General features: G+C 37.4%; 1 protein-coding gene across 5 annotated transcripts in view; it reads left to right on the top strand.

Moving 5' to 3' along the window:
- The window catches only part of LOC126369372 (centaurin-gamma-1A), a 255,711-nt gene extending 238,078 nt beyond the window's left edge, over positions 1–17,633 (top strand). For 2 of the 5 annotated variants that reach the window (XM_050013736.1, XM_050013738.1), the window contains exons 4-15: positions 1,554–1,695; positions 1,850–1,984; positions 2,916–3,043; positions 6,436–6,963; positions 7,839–8,004; positions 8,958–9,161; positions 9,713–9,870; positions 10,323–10,434; positions 10,974–11,091; positions 11,960–12,079; positions 13,021–13,243; positions 14,096–17,633. In XM_050013736.1, coding sequence (XP_049869693.1) covers positions 1,554–1,695; positions 1,850–1,984; positions 2,916–3,043; positions 6,436–6,963; positions 7,839–8,004; positions 8,958–9,161; positions 9,713–9,870; positions 10,323–10,434; positions 10,974–11,091; positions 11,960–12,079; positions 13,021–13,243; positions 14,096–14,533 — 2,472 coding nt within the window. In that variant the 3' untranslated portion in view covers positions 14,534–17,633. Of the gene's footprint in view, positions 1–1,553; positions 1,696–1,849; positions 1,985–2,514; positions 2,792–2,915; positions 3,044–6,435; positions 6,964–7,838; positions 8,005–8,954; positions 9,162–9,712; positions 9,871–10,322; positions 10,435–10,973; positions 11,092–11,959; positions 12,080–13,020; positions 13,244–14,095 lie in introns of those variants that run through there. The other 3 variants (XM_050013735.1, XM_050013737.1, XM_050013740.1) reach the window with 2 other exon arrangements.
- The last annotated feature ends 6,215 nt before the right edge of the window (positions 17,634–23,848 follow it).

Genomic DNA, 23,848 nt, shown 5'->3' with positions numbered 1-23,848 from the left:
TCCCTATCCAACTTGTAGGAACGGAGGTATAAAATGAAATAGCAATACATAAAGGCTTCATCGCCAAAGTTAGAAGCCGCCCGCCCGCCCAGTTGCTTTCAGAGCGCCGCCCTGAATACACAGGCTTATAACGCGAATAAAAAAAAAGCTTTTCTAACAATTACTACTTTTCGGTATCGTACATCTTTATTTTCTGTTAGTGAGTGCTGACGAAACAAACCGTGATAATGGATTGGTGAGATATTTACTTATTAAGATATAATTTGAAATTTCTCGCTTAAGCGATCTAATGCATTCGTCTATAAATAGGCAAAAGGTTTTAGATTATATTAAGTACCTACCTACGTATTAATAGATTTGTACCTTATAAAGTAGATATACTTATTATAACACAAGAATAAATGGGGTATTATTTGAAGTTTAGTAAAATAACAATAGGTGCCATCTCTGTTCTAACCACTTGCTACCCTTTCACTATCAAAACACCGTAACTTTTAGATACGTTTATTATTAAATTTGCTCAAAACCGTCCATGATGTTTATTATTTACGGTAAATGTGTGTCATCTTCGATATACGAAATTCTATTTCACGCGTCGTTTAAAGAATTTCATATTTTGCGTGTAGGGCGCAACAGTACTAACCTTCATGTCAACATTTCACGGTTACGATTCTGTTACGACATGCGATCCAGTCGTAAACCTTTATTCGGTTGACGCATTATTATAATTGGCTTCTTATTCAGCATCAGAAAGCATCATTGGCTTTGAAAGAACCATCTGAGCTCTGTCATTTGTATTTTATTTATTTAATTTGTTATTTTTTATTACAGTCATTTTTTTGACAAAATTATAGACGCTTTTTATATGAAATAGGGCTGGGTTTTCCAAAGGGTTTTCCATCATATTATTGTCACGCACTCTTCGCCCCGACGAGGCGCGTCTCATGGCGTTGATTGTTGTTCAGAGGAAAGGGGTGACACCCTCCTACGTATGTCTCCATTCAAGTGGATGCTGTGTTACTCATATAGGTGCTTTATGGTAGCGAGTTCATATGACTCATATTTAGCTTTTTAATGAGATGACAAATGATCTCCAATAATAGCACTTTCTGTCAATGGAAACATATACCTATACAAATTAACCAAATAGGTACAATATTAGCCGTAATGCATTTGTATTAGATACATACAAACAACATTTCAAAATCATGTACAAAATAAATTACCCACTAATTAAGTAACTCTTGAAACCCTTTTGTAATCCAAATTATGAAAATAACGGTCATGTTGTTGTCTTGTGGCATATCTGTCTACCCGCATACATTACGTTTGAAAGGTATATGTACCTATAGTGTATCGTGTAACCCTTCCGTTTTAAACCCCTACGACTGCACCAAATTACCCCACATAATTACTATGGCGAACGTGGGGTGCGGTTTTTTTCATGTAAGAATTTTGCAATGGGGTGTCCATGTATTGAAGAATTAGGTACCTTAGTGTCAGTTAAACTGAAACAAGTGGCAACAAGTTTTCATTTTATTTTATTGTTACAGTTCACGGCCTGGGTCGATGCCGTAATCTTCGTGTTCAGCCTCGACAACGAGTTCAGCTATAATACCGTCTCGAATTACTTCAATAAAATGTCGCACTATCGGAATTCCGCTGAGATTCCTATCATACTGGTCGGAACCCAAGGTGAGCATTGGAAATGTCTTATTTGCTTTTAATCATTCCATCTGCTGATCTTGCAATATTCAATAAAATTACTGATCGTAACGTTGAATTAATTTAATTGCGTACGCGCTTCCAATAGACTGTTTCCTATTAAAATGATTGGTTGCTCTTCCAGATGCCATAAGTGAAAGTAGCCCACGCGTCGTGGACGACAACCGTGCTCGCAAGCTATCGAACGAACTGCGAAGATGTTCGTACTATGAAACTTGTGCCACGTACGGCTTAAACGTTGAGCGAGTATTCCAAGATGGTAAGTGTAACGATTTTAACGTACAAACGTTCGAATGTCGAGATAGATGATGTCATGTCTATCGTTTTTTCGATCGTCTGATAGATAACTATCATTTGGGAATGCCGATACCGTTTTTGATTTACGTGTATAGGATTGATTTATCTTGGTCGAGATCTATGTTGTCGAATTGGATTGAATATTTTTAGTTGCCTTGCTGTTGTATGCTTAACTATATTAATAGTTGACATGAACATTAAATAGGTATACAAGTAGTAGGTAGGTAATCTATCTGTAATAGTCTTGTTACATTGTTGCATTCAGTAGGTATTGAATTTTACTATACTAAATTCGGATATTTTTAGAATATTATTATCAGATTTATGAAATGTTTATTCGGATCATCGATAGATAGAAATCAGTATAGGCTGGTAATTACATAACATTGATATTTTTTATGACGACTATAACCCGTGTTCGCGTGATGAGAAAAGTAGATCTTGTTTTGCGGTGCGTGCGGGGATTCGGGGAGTTTTTATCGCCGGCAGTGGCAACACTGGCCCTCAGCCGCGCGGTCGCCCGTTTCGTTCCGTTCGTTCATTCGCGGCATTGTTTACATTTTTTGACGCTTCGTCTCGTCGCGAATTTTGTCGTTTGAATTTCATTTTATTCGTGCTCAATTAATTTGTATTCTGAATGGAATCATGGATAGAACGCTTATTTTCAAATCTAATATGTCGCCGATATCGAGTTTGAGGCGAAGAAGTTCGTGTTACAACATACAAAGAGCAGAGGAGCGCGACCGTAGGAAATCGGCTAAATTCGAATGTGCGTGAATATTTTACCGCTTTCGGTTAATTGTTCGTGTTTTGTGTGTCCTTTTGCGAGTGTAGAATATGTGGAAATATTTTTTAGTGTTAGTGTGTTGTTTTATAAAAGTGTTTTTTTACAGCTTGTCAGAAGATTGTGGGGACGAGACTCTCATCTTCGTCCCAGTGCCTCTCCGGAGGCTCAAGGCCGGTTACTCCACAACCGTTGGCGAACTCGCCCAGCCATAATCATTCCACATTTCTTTATAAGGTAATTTATTTCATTTGGCTTTATAACAATATACCTACCTAATAGAAATCTTTGCTTGGAATGTGATACTTTTACTCTTATTTAATTAGTCTATCTTAAAAGAAAGCCTATGATATTTTCATCCTTTGAACACCTCATTTTCAGTACTTTAAAACAATACAATCCACAAACGGTCAAATCTCAAACAGGTCATGTAAAACACAATAAATAATTTACCTCAACTAATGACAGCATATTTACTTTTCAATGCAATATTTTTGTAAGTGATGTTAGAAATTCACAATAAAAAAGAACATTTTGTGACACAATGATTAACCTTGTGGTTATCAGCATTGATTTCTTTTAAATACCTACCTACCTAATCTACAGATTAGTATGATTTCTCTTTCAATGATTTTGAATGATTACCTTTTTAAAAAATATTCCATTGAGTACCTATTTCAATATATTAATCTAGTTACTTATACATTAGGAGAAAAAAAAAAAAAAAAAGATATGTCTATCTATGAACCTAGATAAAAGACATACAAACAAAAACAAGAGCTTTCACTGAACAATAAGATACCTAATTTCATAATAGGTAGTTTATGTAGAAGTAAGTACACAAAGTGAGACCTTTGAATGAAGTAGGGTATTCTTTGTAGCATTTTGTAGGGCTCCTGCAATTATTTTTTTTGATAATAGTAGAATAACAGATTTTTAATTTAATAAGGAATTGAAAAACAATTTAATCAACTAACTAGTACCTACATTATTAAAATATTCATGAATCTATAATTCCAATTATCAGTTCCTTCTTCCTGTAGTTGTTTGTCATTGAATTAAGTAATTTCTCTTGGAAAGTGTGTGTCAATTACTTATTTGTCATGTTTTATTATAATCCCCTTAGACAAGAAAACAAAAAATAGTGGAATATAATTTTATCTTCTTCAATTTGATAAAGGGTGTGCAATATAATGTATTGCATTTTATTTATTATCTCTAGTGATAATAATGAAATGAGTTCAATGTTACTGTTAATTTTATTTTTTTATAATTTAGTAGGTAGCTACCTATCTAATAAGTTATATTCGGTGGAAATTAGTTAAAATATAGGTACCTACTACAATGCAAAACTCTATAAAGCATATACATACCTATATCACAACATATGGGTATAAGACAATGGGGTATTTGAGTGGGTCAAGATAAATTGTAAAATGCTAATCTAGAAATAGAAGCCAGTCCAAGATGGTCGAAAATCAATATCATTTTACTTTATGACTTATTTTCGAATTTTATTTACCTACCTATGAATTAAGTAACAATGAGTATGGTGTATGACAGCTGCTATTGAAGATGTCACGGTATTTCCATACTAACTCCAATGAAAACTTTTGTTTTGACATTTCATAAAAAGTATCCCTGAGATACTTTGGGTGAAAGAACTTCCAATGAAGTAGTTACACATTCCCATTTATTTACTATATTATAGGCAGTTTAAAGTCAAGTTATACAACTTGAAAACTTAGTGCAGTGTACGGGCTCAAATATGCCCTGACAAAGACCCTAATAATATAAATCAGTTCAATGGTCTTCAAGTTGATAGCAGACGAACAAGTTTAATTAAAATTATTTACGATATTACTTTATTAAGAACTTTGATAAGTATAACATAAATTCATCTGTTCAGAGCAGAGGTCTTTATGTTGATAGAATTTATTAACAAGTCAAAGATGTTAGTAGTTTACTGACAAATATTGAATTTATTAATATTCATGCAAGTTTTACATAATCAGATATTGATGAAAGCTTGTATTTATTTTTCCTTTTACACATCAACATCAAGAATGATGAAAAGAAAGATTATTTCAAGGTAAAAAGTGAAATATTATTGCATAACTTTATTTACATTTTCATCTTGAGGAAGTCATCGTGGTTGATCTCTTATGTAATGTCCTGGTTTTTAAAGCTAGTAAAGTTTAATGGAATTCAATACTTCAACATCATATTTAACATAAACATAAAACATAAACTGCCTATATACGTCCCACTGCTGGGCACAGGCCTCCCCTCAATCAACCGGAGGGGGTATGGAGCATACTCCACCACGCTGCTCCACTGCGGGTTGGTGGAGGTGTTTTTACGGCTAATAGCCGGGACCAACGGCTTAACGTGCCCTCCGAAGCACGGAATCATCTTACTTTTTCGGACAATTAGGTGATTCAAGCCTGAAAAGTCCTTACCAAACAAAGGACAGTCATATTTACCAAGGGTGATTTAATGTTTATTTCACTGTTTACTAAAAACTGTTTGACAGCTTATTTTTGTAGATATATTCTCAATCATTAAAATACTTATTGCTATTATTTAAGTAAGTATGTAGTCGTTGCATTAGGCATTTCTTTCGCCTTCGGCAGCTCTCGGCAATTATAACCCAGGGTTGATGAGCAATGACCTCAACACCCACAGGAGAGAAGTTCTGAATACTACTACAGCTATCAGATAATTAATTATCAGACAGTTAGTTTATCGTTTCTTTTTTGACGTGACTTATTGTAGGTTTGATTCAAATTCAAAATTCAATAATATCTTTATTCAGTAGGTAACATAGTTACACTTTGAATCGTCACTTTTTACATGACGAACGGAACGTCTTATCCGCCTGAAACTACTGCAGCTTCTCACAACCTGTATAGCCTGGGAAAAGAAGCTGCAAGAAAAACCTCGGCACAGGGCCTTAGACATTCTTAAAAAACAAAATATTGTTTGGCTTAGATGGCATTAACAAGCGCCCAAACTCGCCTGCCTAAGGTTGTCCAATTGGGCGCGAACCTCGGCCCAGGACGATAGTTTATCGAAAAGCAGTGCAATTAACGCTTATACCAGTATGAGAAGATGTGCAGCACTTCTGCTTAAAATTATTCCTCACTGGAAAGAATTTGCTGTAGTTGTGATAAGACTAGGCTCTATACTACTCGATTGGAGTGGTACAAATGCACTTGTAATTGTGTACATAACTTGCTGGTTATTTGCACTCCGAATGTGATGTATACTTTGTGCTCCATTTCACAGAAACAAGGTTCAATATAACTGTATCTTATCAGCAATCCGGTTTATCTCTCATTGTGAAAGACAAATAGGTAAATGTGACTCGATAATGATGTTATCGATGTTTCAGAACATCATGAAAGTGAAAACAGTTTTCGTCATACAACTTCGTAGGTGCAATTCATAATATGCAAATTGCTTTATCTAGAACTTGTTATGAATTTTGTTTATTTATGGGTTAGTTTGATTACGAAACGGTTTCTCAATAATTGAATAACTAAGTTTTATGAGTACACACATGCGTATGCGTAATGGAAATCGATGTTTGTTCGAGGAGAAAGTAATTTTAGTTGTTTTTTTAGGACTCCTTACCACGTGGTCACCACACGTTGTCCGCCTCATCCCACCATTTGCATCGAGGCGCATCATCCTTCGACGCGTCGTCAAACAGCAGCGGCATTTCTTCCACACACGTCGTCGAAATCCACAGCACGAATGGATCTGACACGTCGTCGCGATGGGGCAACTCACTAGGAAGCCACGGCTCTTCAACCGGCCTGGTTTCTATCGCAACAGAGAACAACAATGTCAAGTTCACGGCGCCGCATTGCTTGGACAACCTGCAGCCAGCTAAGGACTCTAAAGATCTGCCGACACCTTCATCTACTCCCACAACGTCAAGAAAGTCTAGGAGAAGATCGAATCTGTTCACTCCCTCGAAGAAAGGAGATGATAGATTGAAGAACGGTGAACTAGGGTCGGGTCGAGCGATCCCCTTGAAGCAGGGATACTTGTACAAGAAGAGTAGTAAAGCTTTGAACAAGGAGTGGAAGAAGAAGTACGTGACGCTGTGTGATGACGGGAGACTGACGTACCACCCGAGCCTGCATGTAAGTTGGAATTGTTTTTGTCGAAGCGGTACGGAATTGTAGATAGTATTTGCATAATGCGTAGCTAACGTTCTTAAGCATGTCTAATCTATTCTATTTACGTGTGGGAGTCAAGTAATTTGCATTTTAAAATGGATTTATTAATACTCTTCCAGTTCATTATGTATTTACTTGTGGCTTGTACTACTTTAATGACATGGTCATTAAACGTAAAAGTTATTGAAATGTTTTTTGCCTCTGGTATGTAGTCTAGGTATTTATGGACCTGTGTGAATTAATTAATTCAAAACAATACGGCGAGTATTATGCAAAAGTAGTGATATTGCGCCTACACCTGCGTGTACGTATCGTCAAGATTCTTAGCTCTGTCATAGAATAAAGAAAAATAATACTACGTATGTAATAATAACAATACGTATCGGGTCCAACCTCACCCCCCCTGGGCCTTACTTTAGTCGGTAAGCACACGCTAAGAATGAGACTGTTGTATGGAGTGTGGCTTTGACTTCAATTCAATTCTCAATTATTTACTGCATTCCATGTAGTACAATGGGGTGTTACATAGGCATAGGAACTATAACATGGACCCTGTAGGGCACAGCAACGTTGAAGGGAAGAGAGGAAGTGTTCTTCTGTTTTGCTACGCAGCCACGGATATGCCGACCCTCCTTACTATTCCTCCTTACATTCGTTACAAAACTCTTACCACCTTACAAATAAAAAATAAACCAGGGACGAACGTGGGTTTAAGTATTTGACAGCCAAGCAAAATTGAATCCAATTATCATATAATTCGACTGAACTTTGCTTGTTTGGCGTGGCTTTTGTGTTCATTTTACAAATAAAAACTAACCAGAAACTCGATTAATTTCCAGGATTACATGGAAGATGTGAATGGCAAGGAGATATCTCTGCAGTATGTGACGGTGAAGGTGCCGGGTCAGAAGCCACGGGGCTCCAAGTCCATCATCACAACTGTCCCGGGGTACAATGGATACAGCAGTCTGGACATACATGATAGCATCGGAGGTCTCTCACTTGGTGAGTTCACTTCACACTATTTTTTTTTTCGGTTATGATTATATTGCGGATTTATTTTGGACAGCATTCAGTATTTTGCTGAACTTCTCAATTTTAGAGTGTACGCTAAACTGGGGGCGGGTACGGCGTGTACCAAACTAGGGATCACAAAGTGATTTCTGTGATATCTCCCCAACGGGATTCGAACCCGGAACCTCCGGATCGTGAGCCCAACGCTCAACCACTTGACCACGGAGGTCGTTATTAATTAAAATTCACTGACGAAACGAAAATGTCTTCGTTGGCCAAGTTACGACAATTTTTATCAATGTTACTAGTAACCCCCTCCGGTTGATTGAGGGGAGGCCTGTGTCCAGCAGTGGGACGTATATAGGCTGTTATCTTATGTATTATGTGTTCCATAATAAGACCAATAGAGAAAATAACATACTTTGCATACAAACCTGCCCTCACATAAGGCTTTGTTAAACTGTGTCAAATTCTCCAAATTAGTTTCGTTCTCTTGATAGTAACACACTTTGCGAACAAAAAAACGACTCAATGAAGCAACATCTAAACTGTTTAATGTAGGTCACATCCTTGAATATCGTGGCAAAGGTCTTGTAACAGTATCTAGCAATTTTTTTATGATTTTAGTTTTAGTAGTAGTTTTGTAAAGAAACAAAAATGTTTATTTGCCTAAAATTTCTGTACAGAATAGGCATTTTAAAATTATCTATTTAATGAATATACATTATCATTCAAAACTTTCTAACATGTATCATTTTACCCGTGTTAAATATATTACATAACTAAATAAAAATAAGTTAATTCAACCTTCGATTACAATTTTTCCTAAACTAATAAGATGTTATGTACAAAGCTCCCACAATGCTGCTGCTTTTCAGTCATTCCCTTATTAATATATTTTTCCCTTTGAAGAAACTTTTTAACCAAACTTTTCACTCCAGCAGGCTACAAAGACAAGCCAACGCGAGCGACAGACAAGGCTCTCATGTCAGCTTTCGACACGATGAAGGAACCAGCATCGAGCAGACAGTCCTTAGCATCAGAAGTGGAAGTCGGATCCACCAACGGACAGGATAAGGACACGCCCCACGTGAAGAAACGACATCGACGGATGAAGAGCAGCGGGGTGAAGAAAGATGGCGATGAAGGTAAGTTGTTTATGGATCCCGGTCACTCCATACAAAAATCTCGTTCTTACCGTTCATCGCCTTACCTCGATCGTACGAGCGAGACAGACAGTTTCCGCGTGCTCCGTTACTCTAACTAAAGTAACCCCCATCAGGGGGTGAGGTAAACCAAGCTCGTATCGGTGCGGGGCGGAGAATGTCTCTTCTATTTACCCAGGTTATTTCTTTCTAGTCACCACCCTTTCTGTCCATACTAAAATCTCGTCTGTACCATGTGCCTTCCTACGGCATGAGTGCGAGCGAGGCTTACGGTGACTTAGACTAAAGTAAGACCCTATCGGGGAGATGAGGCAAACCTAGCTGAGCGCCGATAAGAATTGGTGTGGGGTAGAGAGTGTTCTATACGTAGTATTTACTGCTTATTCTATAGCGATCAGCTGTTAACCTGCCACACTAATATCCAACTTAGAACTTTAATATCAAATAAGTTCATTGGTTGTCGCCTGATTTGCTCATACATCACAACTTTGTTAGTTAAAAGGGTACTGAAGAGATATAAATTGCTTCTACAGAGGGTGAAAGTGCAACATCGTGCGAGTTCACGATAGTAAGCTTGGACGGCAAGAGATGGCGCTGGGAAGTGGGCGCGACGGGGTGCGCGGCCGCCGCCGAGCGGGACGCCTGGGTCGCGGCTGTCGAGGCGCAGATACTGGCCTCGCTGCAGGGCAGGGTGAGTACATACTACATACATACATAAAATCACGGCTATGTCTCAATTGGGGTAGATAGAGGTACATCCATCGCAAGATGAACCGGCACCCACACCTCACCGAACTTTCTATTAGACCAACGCGATAGGTGGTGAGCCGCATCGCCGTTTATTGTGGTCGAGACAGCTGTCTTAGTGAAATCTACACTTAAATTAATAACTGGTTGGTGCAAGTCCAGTACCTAGCATCCCGTTTGAGAAGCAAGCCGGTGCCACAGGACTACAGTAACTATTGTCACCTGGCTTTTTATTTACTGCATCAGTAGTTCTCGAAAGAAATTTCTTACACAAAATTACAGCTAACCTGTGTATAGTTAACAAGCATTGTCATGCTCATATTTTAAAGCAATTTTTATCAGTGTAGCCTTCCACGAATATTACTTCTTTCTAACATGTAACCACGTTAATTCCAGACGTCCCGGCAACCAGCCCCGACGGGCGCTAACTCCACGGGTGACGTCAGAGCCACCTACTACATCAGGCGGGTGAAGGGCAACGATAAATGCTGCGATTGTGGCGCTCCAGGTAAGCTAATACAATTATAGTGTGTATTTGGTATTCATAATGACTGCACAAATACATAAATCTGTTGTTTTTAGTTTTTACTTTAATGAAAATAGTCATAATTCATATTCTTCCAAAACTAAAAGACAATCTGTATTATAAAAGTGAATGGTCACTCACTGACTGCAGTGGTATCCAGTGGTTTGAGCGTTAGGCTTACGATCCGGAAGTCCCGGGTTCAAATCCTGTTGGGGACGTATCACAAAAAATTACTTTGTGGTCCCTAGTTTGGTTAGGACATTACAAGCTGATCACCTGATTGTCCGCAAGATGATTCATGCTTCGGAAGGCACGTTAAGCCGTTGGTCCCGGTTACTACTTACTGATGTAGGTGAGTAGTCAGGGACCTTTGGCGGCTCAGTAATAACCCTGACACCATGGTTGATGAGGTTGGTATTCCACCTCACAACCCACACGATAAGAAGGGAGAACTACCGTATGAAAGCTCTTTCACTTGTTCTCATCCGACAAGTTGTTAATGAACTCTGTGTAACTTCCAGACCCAGACTGGGCGAGTCTGAACCTGGGCATTCTGATCTGCATCGAATGTTCTGGAGTACATCGAAACCTCGGCTCGCACATCTCGCGGGTGCGCTCGCTCGACCTCGACGAGTGGCCGTAAGTATTTTTCTTTTTTTAATTTATTGTTAAATTGGCAAGTACAATTTTATTTCTTACAATTTTAACCCGCCAAACTGTTACGTTTGATGGCGAGATGCGCTTATCAAATAAACATATTTCTACTCACCTAAATAAATAATAAAATAGAAAAACCATAACAATGAAGGTAACTTAAATAAGGTCTAAGAAACCCATCGCTCAGCTTAGATGCCATTGTATTTTGTATTTCTATTTATTTTATCATTGACATGAGTGTGAAAAGAAAACAATATCGGTGAAAAGCTAGAGTAAAAGCGTATTAGTCCAGTGCAGGCATTATGCCTGGATAAACAGTTATGTCAATGTCTGTTCATAAAATTCAAAAGATTATTTAGCACTACTTACTACTAGATATAAGGGAAACTTTGTGTAATCTTATGTTGTTACTTTTTAAATTCAAAGAATAAAGGCTACATTTAAATTTTAAGGGTAGTTTCAAACTGTCGAATCAGTTACTTTTTATTAAACGTCAAATCAAAACACGAAATTACTTTGGAAGTTGTATGATCATTGTTTTATATTTTAATTGATTTTATTTGTTTTATCTGATTTTATTTAATATTTTAATTTATTTGAATGTTTTATTATGTAAATTTTGGATCATTGTAACCTGAAATAAAGCAATTTTATTTATTTATTATTATAGAAAAAGATGATAAAATGTTGGATTTATTTTTACATTTATCTTGATTAAAATTCATAATTAAGTTAAATATGAAAAAGAAAATGATTCTTTATTTAGTAATCAGAATTCCATAATTTAATTTGACCTAGGACATTATCCAATTGTTATCTATATTAACAATGTAAATAATTATTATTTCAGACTGGGTCATGTAAGCGTGATGGTGTCAATAGGCAACGCGCTTGCCAATTCAATATGGGAGGCGGACTTGCGCGGGCACATCAAACCTATCGCCACCTCCAGTCGCGAGGAAAAGGAACGGTAAGCAATCCATCGAATACACTTAGATTATTCTTTACGTTCTCACTGACTGTTGCAAGGGTTATTTTATTTTTGTTCCATTCATTTTTTTTGTTGAACAGCCTCCGTGGTCTATTAGTTAGAGCGTTAGGCTCACGATCTGGAAGTCCAGGTTCGATTCCCGATGGGGACATTGTCGAAATCACTTTGTGAGACTGTCCTTTGTTTGGTAAGGGCTTTTCAGGCTTGAATCACCTGATTGTCCGAAAAAGTAAGATGATTCCGTGCTTCGGAGGGCACGTTAGGCCGTTGGTCCCGGCTATTAGCCGTTAAAACACCTCCACCAACCCGCATTGGAGCAGCGTGGTGGAGTATGTTCCATACCCCCTCCGGTTGATTGAGGAGAGGCCTGTGCCCAGCAGTGGGACGTATATAGGCTGTTTATGTTATGTATGTATGTATTTTTGTCGATGGTCTACTAAGTTGGTGATCGAGTAACCAAGTAAAACTGTATCTAAGTAGAAAACAACAAATTGGCTGCTTGACAGTTGTAACAATATGAAAAATGTCGGATATGGTAGTTTATCAATTAACGATAATTATCCAATAGTTTTTTTTTGTTAAGGTCATTATTATTATTATTATTTATACAAGGTAAGAATGCGATTTTGGTCTGTGTATTACAAGACCCGAAACACGGGCAGCCACGATTGAGCTTCGTGTGACGTCACATAGCTCAACGTAAACGTCACTCGGCGTAGGTTGACAGTTTCTTTGTTTATTGAAATGCGACGTCAACGAATGGTTGTAAATTACTATAAAGTCTGTTATTTTATGATCAAACTATTATTTTAACTAAATATTTCCAGTTATACGTTTGAATGAAACACAAATCTGAGATAAAAAACATCCAGAAAACTCTTTCTAATCGGTGTCTAATGTAAACGTAATTTGTTCTTCAGATGGATCCGCCTAAAGTACGAGCGGCGAGCGTTCCTGTCAGCAACAGAGGTGGCGACCGGCATAGACGCGCTGCGCGCGGCCAGCTCCCGCGGCGCCGTGTGCACGCTGGCGCGCGTGCTGGCCGTGCCGCCGCCGCGCGCGCCCGCGCCCGCAGAGCGCTCGCTGGCGCTGCGGGCCGCCGCCGCCGCCGGCCACCTGGCCGCCGCGCAGCTGCTTATATGGGTGAGCTACACACTTCTCTCCCTCGACTCTGTGGGTTAGGTTAGAATTACAAAATACCTGGTTTTACTCAAACACATTAATACACATTGACGCGTGCCTCGTTATCCATATATGTCTGACCGTTTTTGATAGCGGCTGCTTATACGAGTGAGCTACACACGTTCACACGTACACGGTCGACTCTGTGGGTTAGGCACAGCCACACCCCGGACACTTCATACGAAATACCTGGTTTTACTCAAACACATTAATACACATTGACGCGTGACTCGTTATCCATATATGTTACCATTTTTGATAGCGGCGCCATAAAATAAGGAATAATACCTTATACCAACGCCTGAGCTAGGTTTACCCCACCCCCAATCGGTCTCACTTTAGTCTTCAATAGTATGGGCGTCAGGCGTCACACACACAGATGCGTGTGTACGATACACGCATCTGGGTATGGAGCAGAGAGTTGCCGTTCTATATGTAGTATATTATTCCTTATTCTATGGCGAAGCTATTAAAAACGGTCAGACATATATTTACTATTAACGCCATAACATGGATAAGGAGCCACGCGACACGAGGGCAGGTGTGTCGTCTCTTGTTATTAAAGTATACTATCGTCGGCTTTATCACCGCTACGCGTGCCTGCGTCTTGTGTCTCTAATACAGTATCTGATGATGATGATAGTTTCAACAAGTTTTTCCTCAAAAGTGAAATGCGTGTCGTGCGCTCACCTCTGTAGTACGAATGATCGTTATTTTAGACAACAATCATGTTATTAAAAATAAAATAAAACTGTCCCAATAGGAAAAATGAATAAATAAATAAAAATTAACCTGTAATCCGTCTTGTTACAGCACAACGGCAACCCGAACTACCCGGACGCGGATGGGCACACGTGCGTGTTCTACGCGCGTGCCGCCGCCAACCACCTATCAGGCATCCCCACCCAGTACCCCAAGAACTTACAACTCACCTGCCCCCTGCACCCCAACCCCCCTTCCAACAACTCCTCGGGCACCAACTCCACTTCATCCACGTCGAGCAACAAGTCATCCATCAAAAATCCCGAACCGGAATGCAACTGCATTATCTTCGAGCTCCTAAACGCTCAAAGCGCCGCAAACGCGTTAGTAGAGTTATTGATTGGCTTGCAAAATAACCAGTACATGAATAACGGCTTCGAGTCCAACGGCGGTGGTATTACCAGCTCTTTTAGTCACGGAACTCTCGGCAGGCCGTCTCTAGGCCCGAACTTGTCGCTCACCAACGGCAAATGCGGCAGTATTGTATAGATTAGTCATTTTGATGGGGTCAAACTTTTTGTATGCTTCGCGCATTCGCTGAGATATAGCTGTTATAATGCAAACTTGGTCGTCTTTAGTTCCAAAATACAGTTTTTAAGCGTTATCTACAGCGAATGTGTCAAGCACCAAAAGTGCTAGATAAAGTATACGAGAGTAACTAAGTCTAGTGCAGTACATTTATATTATTATCATCACGATATCTCTCGAATTTCAATATTAGCCCCTCACGATGTCCTTGTGATGTTTGTATATGTTTGAAACGTAAAATACGATTTTTAAATTACCTTTTAATGTTTACATACGTAATTGTGTACGTATTTGTAATATTTATTACATTTTTCATTGATAAAATGTGGATTTAAAATACGACTGAAAAGTTAGGACGTTATGTAGTTACCATTTGGGAATTTTCGTGTTTTACTGAATGTTGGATCTATGGAAGAGACACGTTGGTGCTAATTCCAGTATACACCATCTAATTTTATTTTAAGTTATATTCTTATCATCTGTCATTTTATGATCCGCAGAAAACGTAAGGGATGGGTAATCGGCAGGCATACAATTTATGGAACACACGTCAATTTTATGCAGAAATCTAACCGACCATCTCAAATTTTTTCGTTGGCTAATAAACCAACCGCATTAAATTGACAGCACACGTCAAACGGGATACGCACAGCGAGATGCCTATTTGATTCGCCCGGGTTATTCACTCATTTACTCATTCGTTTTAAAATGATCAACTGTCAATTATCCGTCCCTTTCGTTTTCGGTGGATAAGAAAATAACAGGTGTAATTTAAAATAAAATTAGGAAGTGTCTGCAGAAATCAGGACCATTACATGTATAAAGCTATGATCTTCTAATTTTCACGATAAAATATAATATTACTTACACTAAAAAGTCGGTACTGATACGACTTAAACATTCGAGGTGCGCAGAAATACGTGGAGCATTCTGAAACTTATATAAATTTAAATTCGCGTAAGTTTTCATCGGCTTGCATAGTAAAATAACTTCTTAAATAATGGTAGAGTTTACTACTGTGAATTGTTTGGACTTACATCTAACGCACGCCGCTACACGTCTAAAAAAATCTCCTTTTCTTCACGAATATAAAAGTGACTGAATGTAATTTGTAAACATTATTATTATAATATTGTGTAACTTCCAAAAGAACGTGTTAACTAAATATTTTAAAAAAGTACTTAGAGATTTGTGTCTGTCAATTTAAATTTAAAAAACCGGTTTTAGGAAATTCTTAGTGAAATGTTCATAGTCTCATTTACACATATCCAGTTGACTAGGTTTATTTTACATTCTTGGTTCGATATTCTGTCGTAGTGTCGTAGTATAGAATCAAAATACATTAGGTAAATTCATTGTTCACGGAAGACTTTTCGTTATTTAACTTAAAGTAGATGTAACTAGCTTTCCATCTAGAATTTACGATTCAATTCTTGTTTATGGCATCGCGCGGTATTATAAAACATACGACGACGCATAAAAGCGTTCACGCAGGCGTTCGAGTGATATGTAGTGACTTGCCGCGCGATTTTGGTAATACGATAAATATTTGCATTAAGAGCAAGAGCTGCGCTTTATAGTTTTAAAATGATAGATTTTGGAAATCACTAACGAGCTAATGTTGTTACGGAAAATCGTTTTCGTTTTTAAATATTTGATGCTAAATTTAAAAAAAAACTTATTTTGTAAGATATACTACTTACACTTACTTGTTACTTTTTGTTGTTTGGTTGGAAAGCTAGTTTCACTGAGACTCTTTCTAGAACTAGACTAGACACGTTGAAGTTCAGAAAGAATTGCAAATAGTATGGTAAATTATATTAGGTAAACATAAATTATTGAATTAGGTGCGAGATCTCAGCTCAATGCTATGTAGGGTAAATTAGGATAATTTTAGTGGTAACTATTGTCGCTTTACCCTGTTGCCCTTGGGCGGTAGCCTCTAGTACCTTTATTTTATATAAAACATATAAAAACTAAAAACCATTCATTCCATAGATGTTCTAAGTTTCCTAGCAAAATACGTATAGAGTATCCTTGACTATTAGTAGGTAACTTTAAAAGTGTTTCAGTAATTCGATATTACGTAAATTTCGGTTTACTATCATAGATGGAAAATCAGAAGTTATCATGGAAATAGATAAATAATTCAAAGAATCTCGAATTTATTGGAACATTCCACTTATATCTAACTTAGTTCGAGCCCAAGGGTTAAAATAGTTGATGTGATATTCCTAAGGTTTTCCCGTATGAAGCCAAATGTACTGAACCCTTCTGTGCCTGCTCTAGGTAGTTTACGCTTCTCATCCAAACAGTAGACTGAGGGTAGTGGTAAAAATAATTATTTTCTGATATCTGCTCTTAGTCTACGGTTTGAAGATTTTCAATGTTAAGTGGTACTTCGTATGCATCTGTTAGAGAAATCCCGCATAGGATAATATATCTCGTAATTCATGCATTTAGTTCTTCGTATTTTAGACTAGCACTCGATTTCTCTTTCGGTTCGAATTCGGTATTTTTTGTATTTAGAATCTTTCGTGTATTCGAAAAACGAAATCATTGTAGTTACATCTCTAGCGTTCAGTGGTAACTTTAATATTCGGTACATATTTTCAGTATGTTTTCCATATTTTTATGAATGTTGCATATCTATTGTAGAAAAACGTGTTTCTTTTGTATTTTCTAAAATGGAATAAGTTACTTTTTGTAAATTTTAGCAATAAATCGTTTACCGACGTCAGTATTTGAAATTTGTATAAAGTGCACCCTAGGAACGTATCGCACGTTTTCTGTATAATTTTTTAAATTATTTTTTAATAGTCTGTTGAAAATTTATTGATAATTTTAAATTCGTTACCTTGAGTTTCGTTCGCAATTTTATAAGATTTATTTTGTATAATTTTGTGTATATTTTTTTGTACAGGCCAAAGAGCTTAACTTGTAAATATTATGATAATGCAGCTATAGTTTAGCTGAGCTATAATTATTAGTCTTTCGTTATTGTAATTTTTAAGAGATTTGTTGATGTTCTTGATCTTGTGAAAATAAATAATGAACTTGATCTGTTTGTGTCATTTGTTGTGTTCGTTTCGTATTAGTTACATACATACATAACGCACGCCTGTCGCGGCCCTGTGGCCGTACACCACGCATACACAATACACACACAGATATTTTTTTCGGTTATTCAAGCCATTAAATCCGCAGGACTTCATTCATGGCGCGTAAGTGCGCATGGCGTGCAAGTATTGCTGATTTATATGAAAAGTAAGTATCTAATGGGGGACTTTCCAGGCTATGTTCACCAAAAATAATATAGATGGCATTGTACAGTTTTAATATGACAATTATCTATTTTCTCATTACTCGGGTAAGTAGATAATTATTCCAAAATACAATGTGATGTGATGACAGAAGCATATTATTATATAAAAATGTTACATTATTTATTTATTATTTATTTGGAGAACAAACAGATATAGACTTAAAAGCTAGATACAATTATTTGCGTTGTAATGTTTAGAGTATGAAGCCTACATCCTTAACATTCTCACTGAGACTACATTATAAAAAATATTATAAATTTATAAAAATGTTACATAATTATGTTGCTACCTATATTGCTTCTTTTTATTTTGATCAGAATAGTAATGGGATGTAATTGTGCTTGGGTGTAATAAAAATGGTCATCATTTATACCCAGAAACGGACAAAATATATATCGTCACTGGAAAGGCAAAATTACGTAAGCGCCAAAAGGCCATTTCGAGAAAAAGCCGTTTAAAGTTTCATTTTTTCGTTTTTTTATCATAACTTTTTACCCAATTATCCAATTTAGATGATGTCAAAGTAAGGTTACATTGTTTTTTAATTTTCTATGTCCAGCAATACATATTATAACTGTTGGATTGCTATTTTAGGATATAGTGGCGCTTACGTAAAAATGACTTCAGTTTACAGTAAAGCAAATTTACTTAACCGCCATCTGGTTAAAATATTATTTGGAAGCAAAATTACTTACAGCTCTTACGACAATGCATACGAGAACGACAATATTTCTTTAAATATAATAATACTGTAATGTTAGCGGAGTAAAAGTTACTGTAACGACTTTTACACATCTGCTCTCATTATGTAAAAATTGCCTACAAAGTGATCGATTGATTATGTCAGTTCACCAAAAATTCTTTAAAGTAAGTTTTTGTAATATCTTACATGGGTAAAAAGACGTAAGAGACAAATAATTATTCTTAATACCTCTTTAAACTACTTATTACTTCAATTGATTTATAAAAATGGCTATTAAAATACTGAAGTGCCAGAAATAAAGTTTCATAAAATATAAATAATAGCGTACAACCCGTTATCTGTTTGTAAAAGTTTCTTTTTAACACTTTCAAAGACAGAACGTATACGGACGTTCCGATTCCAAGGTGCCATACTACCTATTATGAACCACCAATGACCCATGGTCTCTGTCCGTGAAAGGGTTAAACGGTTTTATTTAGCTAAACCCGTACGGTATATTTGTATCAAAATTAGATATTGCAATTTAAGTACCTTCCTGTTGTCAGATTGATCTGAAATTTGGTACGCACCTTTAATTCCGATGTCAATGCAATATAATAAAATCAATAACATTATAAATCTAAGATGGCAGCCGGTACATAATGGGGGATTACATATTTTTCTACAACCCCCTCAATATGGGTATCAAAGATAGGACTACACTAGTAAAATACTGTCATTATGTCAAAATTTCAAATCCAAGATGGACGATATTACAAAATGACTGAAAGAAGGATGTTCCCCTTAATTTTGTCATTGTCATCCACCGTCCATAATATGCAGGGCAGCACATTGGATCGCTGGGTGGGGTCGCTCTGCGAAGCCTGTGAAATCCCCAGGAGGCTTCTGAGCTTCTGGAAGGAGATGGTTGGCTTACGTAGTCAACAATTACACGCATAATGGGCCACCTTAGAGTCTAAATGCGGAAAACAGAGCCCACTAACATAACATAACATATGCAGGGCAGCACAGTCGACCATGCAGTAGTATATTTGGGCTCAAAATTATTTGAATTAGGACAAGCATACGTGGCTCTAAGTCGAGTCAAGTCTCTGGAAGGGTCAAGTCTTTTTAATTCCTCAATAATTCCCCTTATTGTTTTTAAGAGTATTTACCACGAAGTTTAATACACTTTTCCATTCGCTCGAACCAGGTATTATTTAACATTTATTCCACTCCAAAGTAGAAGTGTTCAAAATGGCTGACTTGAAAGCGTTGGCCGCTTCTTCACCGCACTGGAACCTTTGACCGCGAAGAGTTTCTTTTTTAATTTTAGGAAATGTAAAGAAATCATTGGAGCTTAGGTCAGGACTGTATGGAGGATGGTCAAGAATTTCTACGTTTTCCTGCTTCAAATAATCGTTTGACGAGCGGTGTGTGAGCTTGCGTTGTCATGGTGCAGCATCTTGCACTCCTGCGCATCATCATGCGTCGCTTTGGGTTAGATTTTCGAAGTTCGGCGATGACTTGTGGTAAACAAATTGTGGTATACCAATCTGCATTAACCGTCCTACGATCTTCAAGTGCAATTGTCGCAACATGACCGATTTTCTCCACGAAGGTAGCCACCATCTTCTTTGAAGTGCTTCGAGAGCGAACAACTTTAGTCGGCTTTGACTCGTTTTGGAAGACCCAAACTGTGGATTGTTGTTTGGAATCAGGATAATAGCATAAATCCAAGATTCGTCACCACTGATGATGTCGTACACGTGATTTGACTCTCCTCGGTTGAACCTCTGAAGAGTTTTCTTACACCATCTGACGCGGGCTACCTTATGATCGTCAGAAAATGCGGGATGCAACGGCAAACTAGTTTTCTCACACCAAGTGCCTCATTCAATATCATTTACATGGTTATCCCTGAAATGCCTAATAACGCCTCTATTCTCGGTATGTCACATGACGATTTTTGAGGATTAGTTGTCTCACAGCAACGATATTATCTTCAGTGAAGGCGGATATCCACGCTCGAATTCTAAATACCAGCGTTCGATGGCTCGCAGACATTGCACTTCATCGTGGAATAGAGATTTTAACTGTTTGAAACACTGAAGTCGCAGTAGGCCTCTTCGAAAGTTATAGAAAATTTTTCTTTGTAAGATTCATTTTCGGACATGATCTGACAGATTCAAACCAACGCTGTGACTAAACAATTGCATTAATCCTAATGCTTTCAATTGTTTTGATATTCGAAATTCCAACAAATTTGAATTTTGAGTTCTCAATTCAAAATTGGCGCTAAATATGCAAACGACAGAACTTAAAAAGTATAACAATGTCGCTTTTTCTGTCCCTATATCCCTATGTACGCTTAAATCTTTAAAATTGCGCAACGGATTTTGATACAATTTTCTTTAGTAGATAGAGTGATTCAAGAGGAAAGTTTATAGGTATGTATAATAACATCCAATAAATAGTGTAGAAATACTGTTATTTTTGAGGATTTTAATGTGATGTCGTAAATAATTTCATTTTTCCTCAGCATTGCATCCGAGCGAAGCCGAGTCGCTAATAAATTATAAAATCAATTCTAAAATAGTTTTACTTTTAGATCTATTGTTAAAAAATAACTTCCTGGGAAACTTACTGCTAGCCCACAAACTTGCTTAATAACAGCATAAAAATGCGAAGGCAAATTTACGTACACGCCTTACTTATTCTAAATACTGTAAGTCAAAATTACTTATTCGCCATTCACTGCATAAACATGCTAAGACATTTTTTTCTTATACGCCTTACTTATTTTAAAAGCTGTAAATAAAAATGACTTATACATAGTCTATTTTTTATTTTCAGTAGTCCAAAATTACTAATAAAATGATACTTTTCAAACTATAGAATGCCAAATTTACTTAAAGTTAATATGTAGTTATTATATAGGACCACAATATTACTTATACACCAGTCACGAAAAAAACACCAAAATCTTGTCGTTTAAGAAACTGGAATTGAAAAAAGTCAACTATTTTCAAATTTACGTAAGCGCCAAAAAAGTGCTCGTATCGCAATGCTACCCAGACAGATCGACGCAGAATGAAACGCTGATTCCGAATATATAAAAAACCCAAAATACCTATTTTGGCGCTTACGTAATTTTGCCTTTCCAGTGACGATATTATGTCTGTTATCTAGGAAATTAGAAGGATCGTAACCTGGAAAGTCATTGATGTTGAAGTTTTAAGTCATGATATTGATGACCATTGGATGACCATAATGTAGTAACCGGTTACCAACCAATGGCAGTTACGATTGTCCACCACGTAAGGGCATAATTCCCTTAGTCTACTTTAACTGCATATGCGGGACGGTAAGCAGGTTTTTCTTTATTCCCGGTTCAGTAGAGAAATTTAAACAAAAAAAATGTGAATCCAACCGTATACAGGTAAAGTTAATAAATTATCATCATCAGCCCATTAACGTCCCCACTGCTGGGGCACGGGCCTTCCCTATGGATGGATAGGGAGATCGGGCCTTAAAGCATCACGCGGGCCCAGTGCGGATTGATGGTTATTAACGAGTGCTAATGCAGCCGGGACCAATGGCTTAACGTGCCTTCCGAAGCACAGGGGAGCTCGAGATGAAAACTTTCTTTTTGTGATCCTATGACCGGCCTTTGCGAAAGTTGCTTAATTTCAACAATCGTAGGCCGAGCGCGTTTACCGCTGCGCCACCGAGCTCCTCAAAGTTAATAAATAATAAGAACAAAATATTTGATTCAGCTATGTAGCTTACCTACCTGGTGCTTTGTGGTCTGACCTAGATTGGAGCATTAGCTAGTCCATCTGAATAAGTAAACGGATGTCATACCCATAAGGGTTTCACGTATACAGGGTGTTAGTGACATCGTAACGAATACTGAGGGGGATGATTCAGACCATGATTCTGAGTTAATATCAAGTGGAATTTCCGTCGCAAAATTCATGTTTTTTTTTTAATTATTAATTCAATTCTATACTTTTGCGTTGAAAATTCCACTTGATATTAACTGAGAATAATAAGCTGAATCATCCCCCTCAGTATTCGTTACGGTGTCACTAACCCCCTGTACAAGTACATACATGTAGCCACACAAGTACGTATGGGTGTTAGTGACACCGTAACGAATACTGAGGGGGATGATTCAGATCATGATCCTAAGAATGATCCTGATTTGATATTAAGTGGAATTGCCTGTCCGAAAATTCATGAACATTTTTGTGTTTTTTTTTTATTAATTTCAGTTCCGTACTTTTGCTTGACGGAAAATTTACTTGATATCAACTCAGAATGATAGTCTGAATCATCGCTCAAAGTTTTCGTAGTTTTCGTTAGTAGTCGTAACATACGTCACGTTAGGCATCTGTGGCGGCTCATTAATAACCCTGACAGCAGTATAGGTGTAGTCGGCCATCGACCCGGGCAGAAGAAGGAGAATTACTTCTTCGAGATCGTATAGATAATCATACATAAAACTTGGAAACATTTACTACTACACTACCATGTTCTCGGCGAGTTGATGAAGTTTACCCTTGTCTAGTCTTCAGTTCAGACTCTGCATTTTATACCTTATAAGTATGACATAAACAATGATACTGCACCCTAAAATCCATTACATCCCTAACATTAGATGCACTCGATAGAAAACATCCCAGAACGTGGTAGGTAAATCCTAATAATAGATAAATGCATTCATACCCGAAATAACAACAAGAGTAGAAACTAAGCTACAACCTTAATTAAACAGTCAACAGGTTTGAATTTGGCAGTGGCTCCAATTCAGGCAGACATAGCCTAATTTTATTTTAAGTTATAAGTACCTATCATTTTCCTTTCCACCGAAATGGAAAACATCCTAGAACGTGGTAGGTAAATCCTAATAATAGATAAGCATTCATACCCGAAATAACAACAAGAATAGAACGGAAACAAAGCTACAGCCTTAATTAAACAGCCAACAGATTTGAATTTCAACGGGCTGAAAGCCTTGCAATAGTAATAAGAGTAGGCAGTGGCCCCGATTCATGCTGACACAGCCTAATTTTATTTTAAGTTATATCTGACATTTTCAACTGTAAATTTTAAAATGAATAACCCGGTCGAACATAATAGGCATATCGCTCGCTAGAAACCCATTTGACGTGTGCTGTCAACTTAATTCTATCGGGTTATTGGTCAGTAAGTATACATTTTTGGACGGGTTTTTTTTCTGGCTACAATTGACTTGTGTGT

This window comes from Pectinophora gossypiella, chromosome 9 (genome assembly GCF_024362695.1).
Source record: "Pectinophora gossypiella chromosome 9, ilPecGoss1.1, whole genome shotgun sequence".
Taxonomy (NCBI): domain Eukaryota; kingdom Metazoa; phylum Arthropoda; class Insecta; order Lepidoptera; family Gelechiidae; genus Pectinophora; species Pectinophora gossypiella.
Note: the sequence above shows the minus strand (reverse complement) of the source record. Positions and strands in the feature narration are given on the sequence as shown.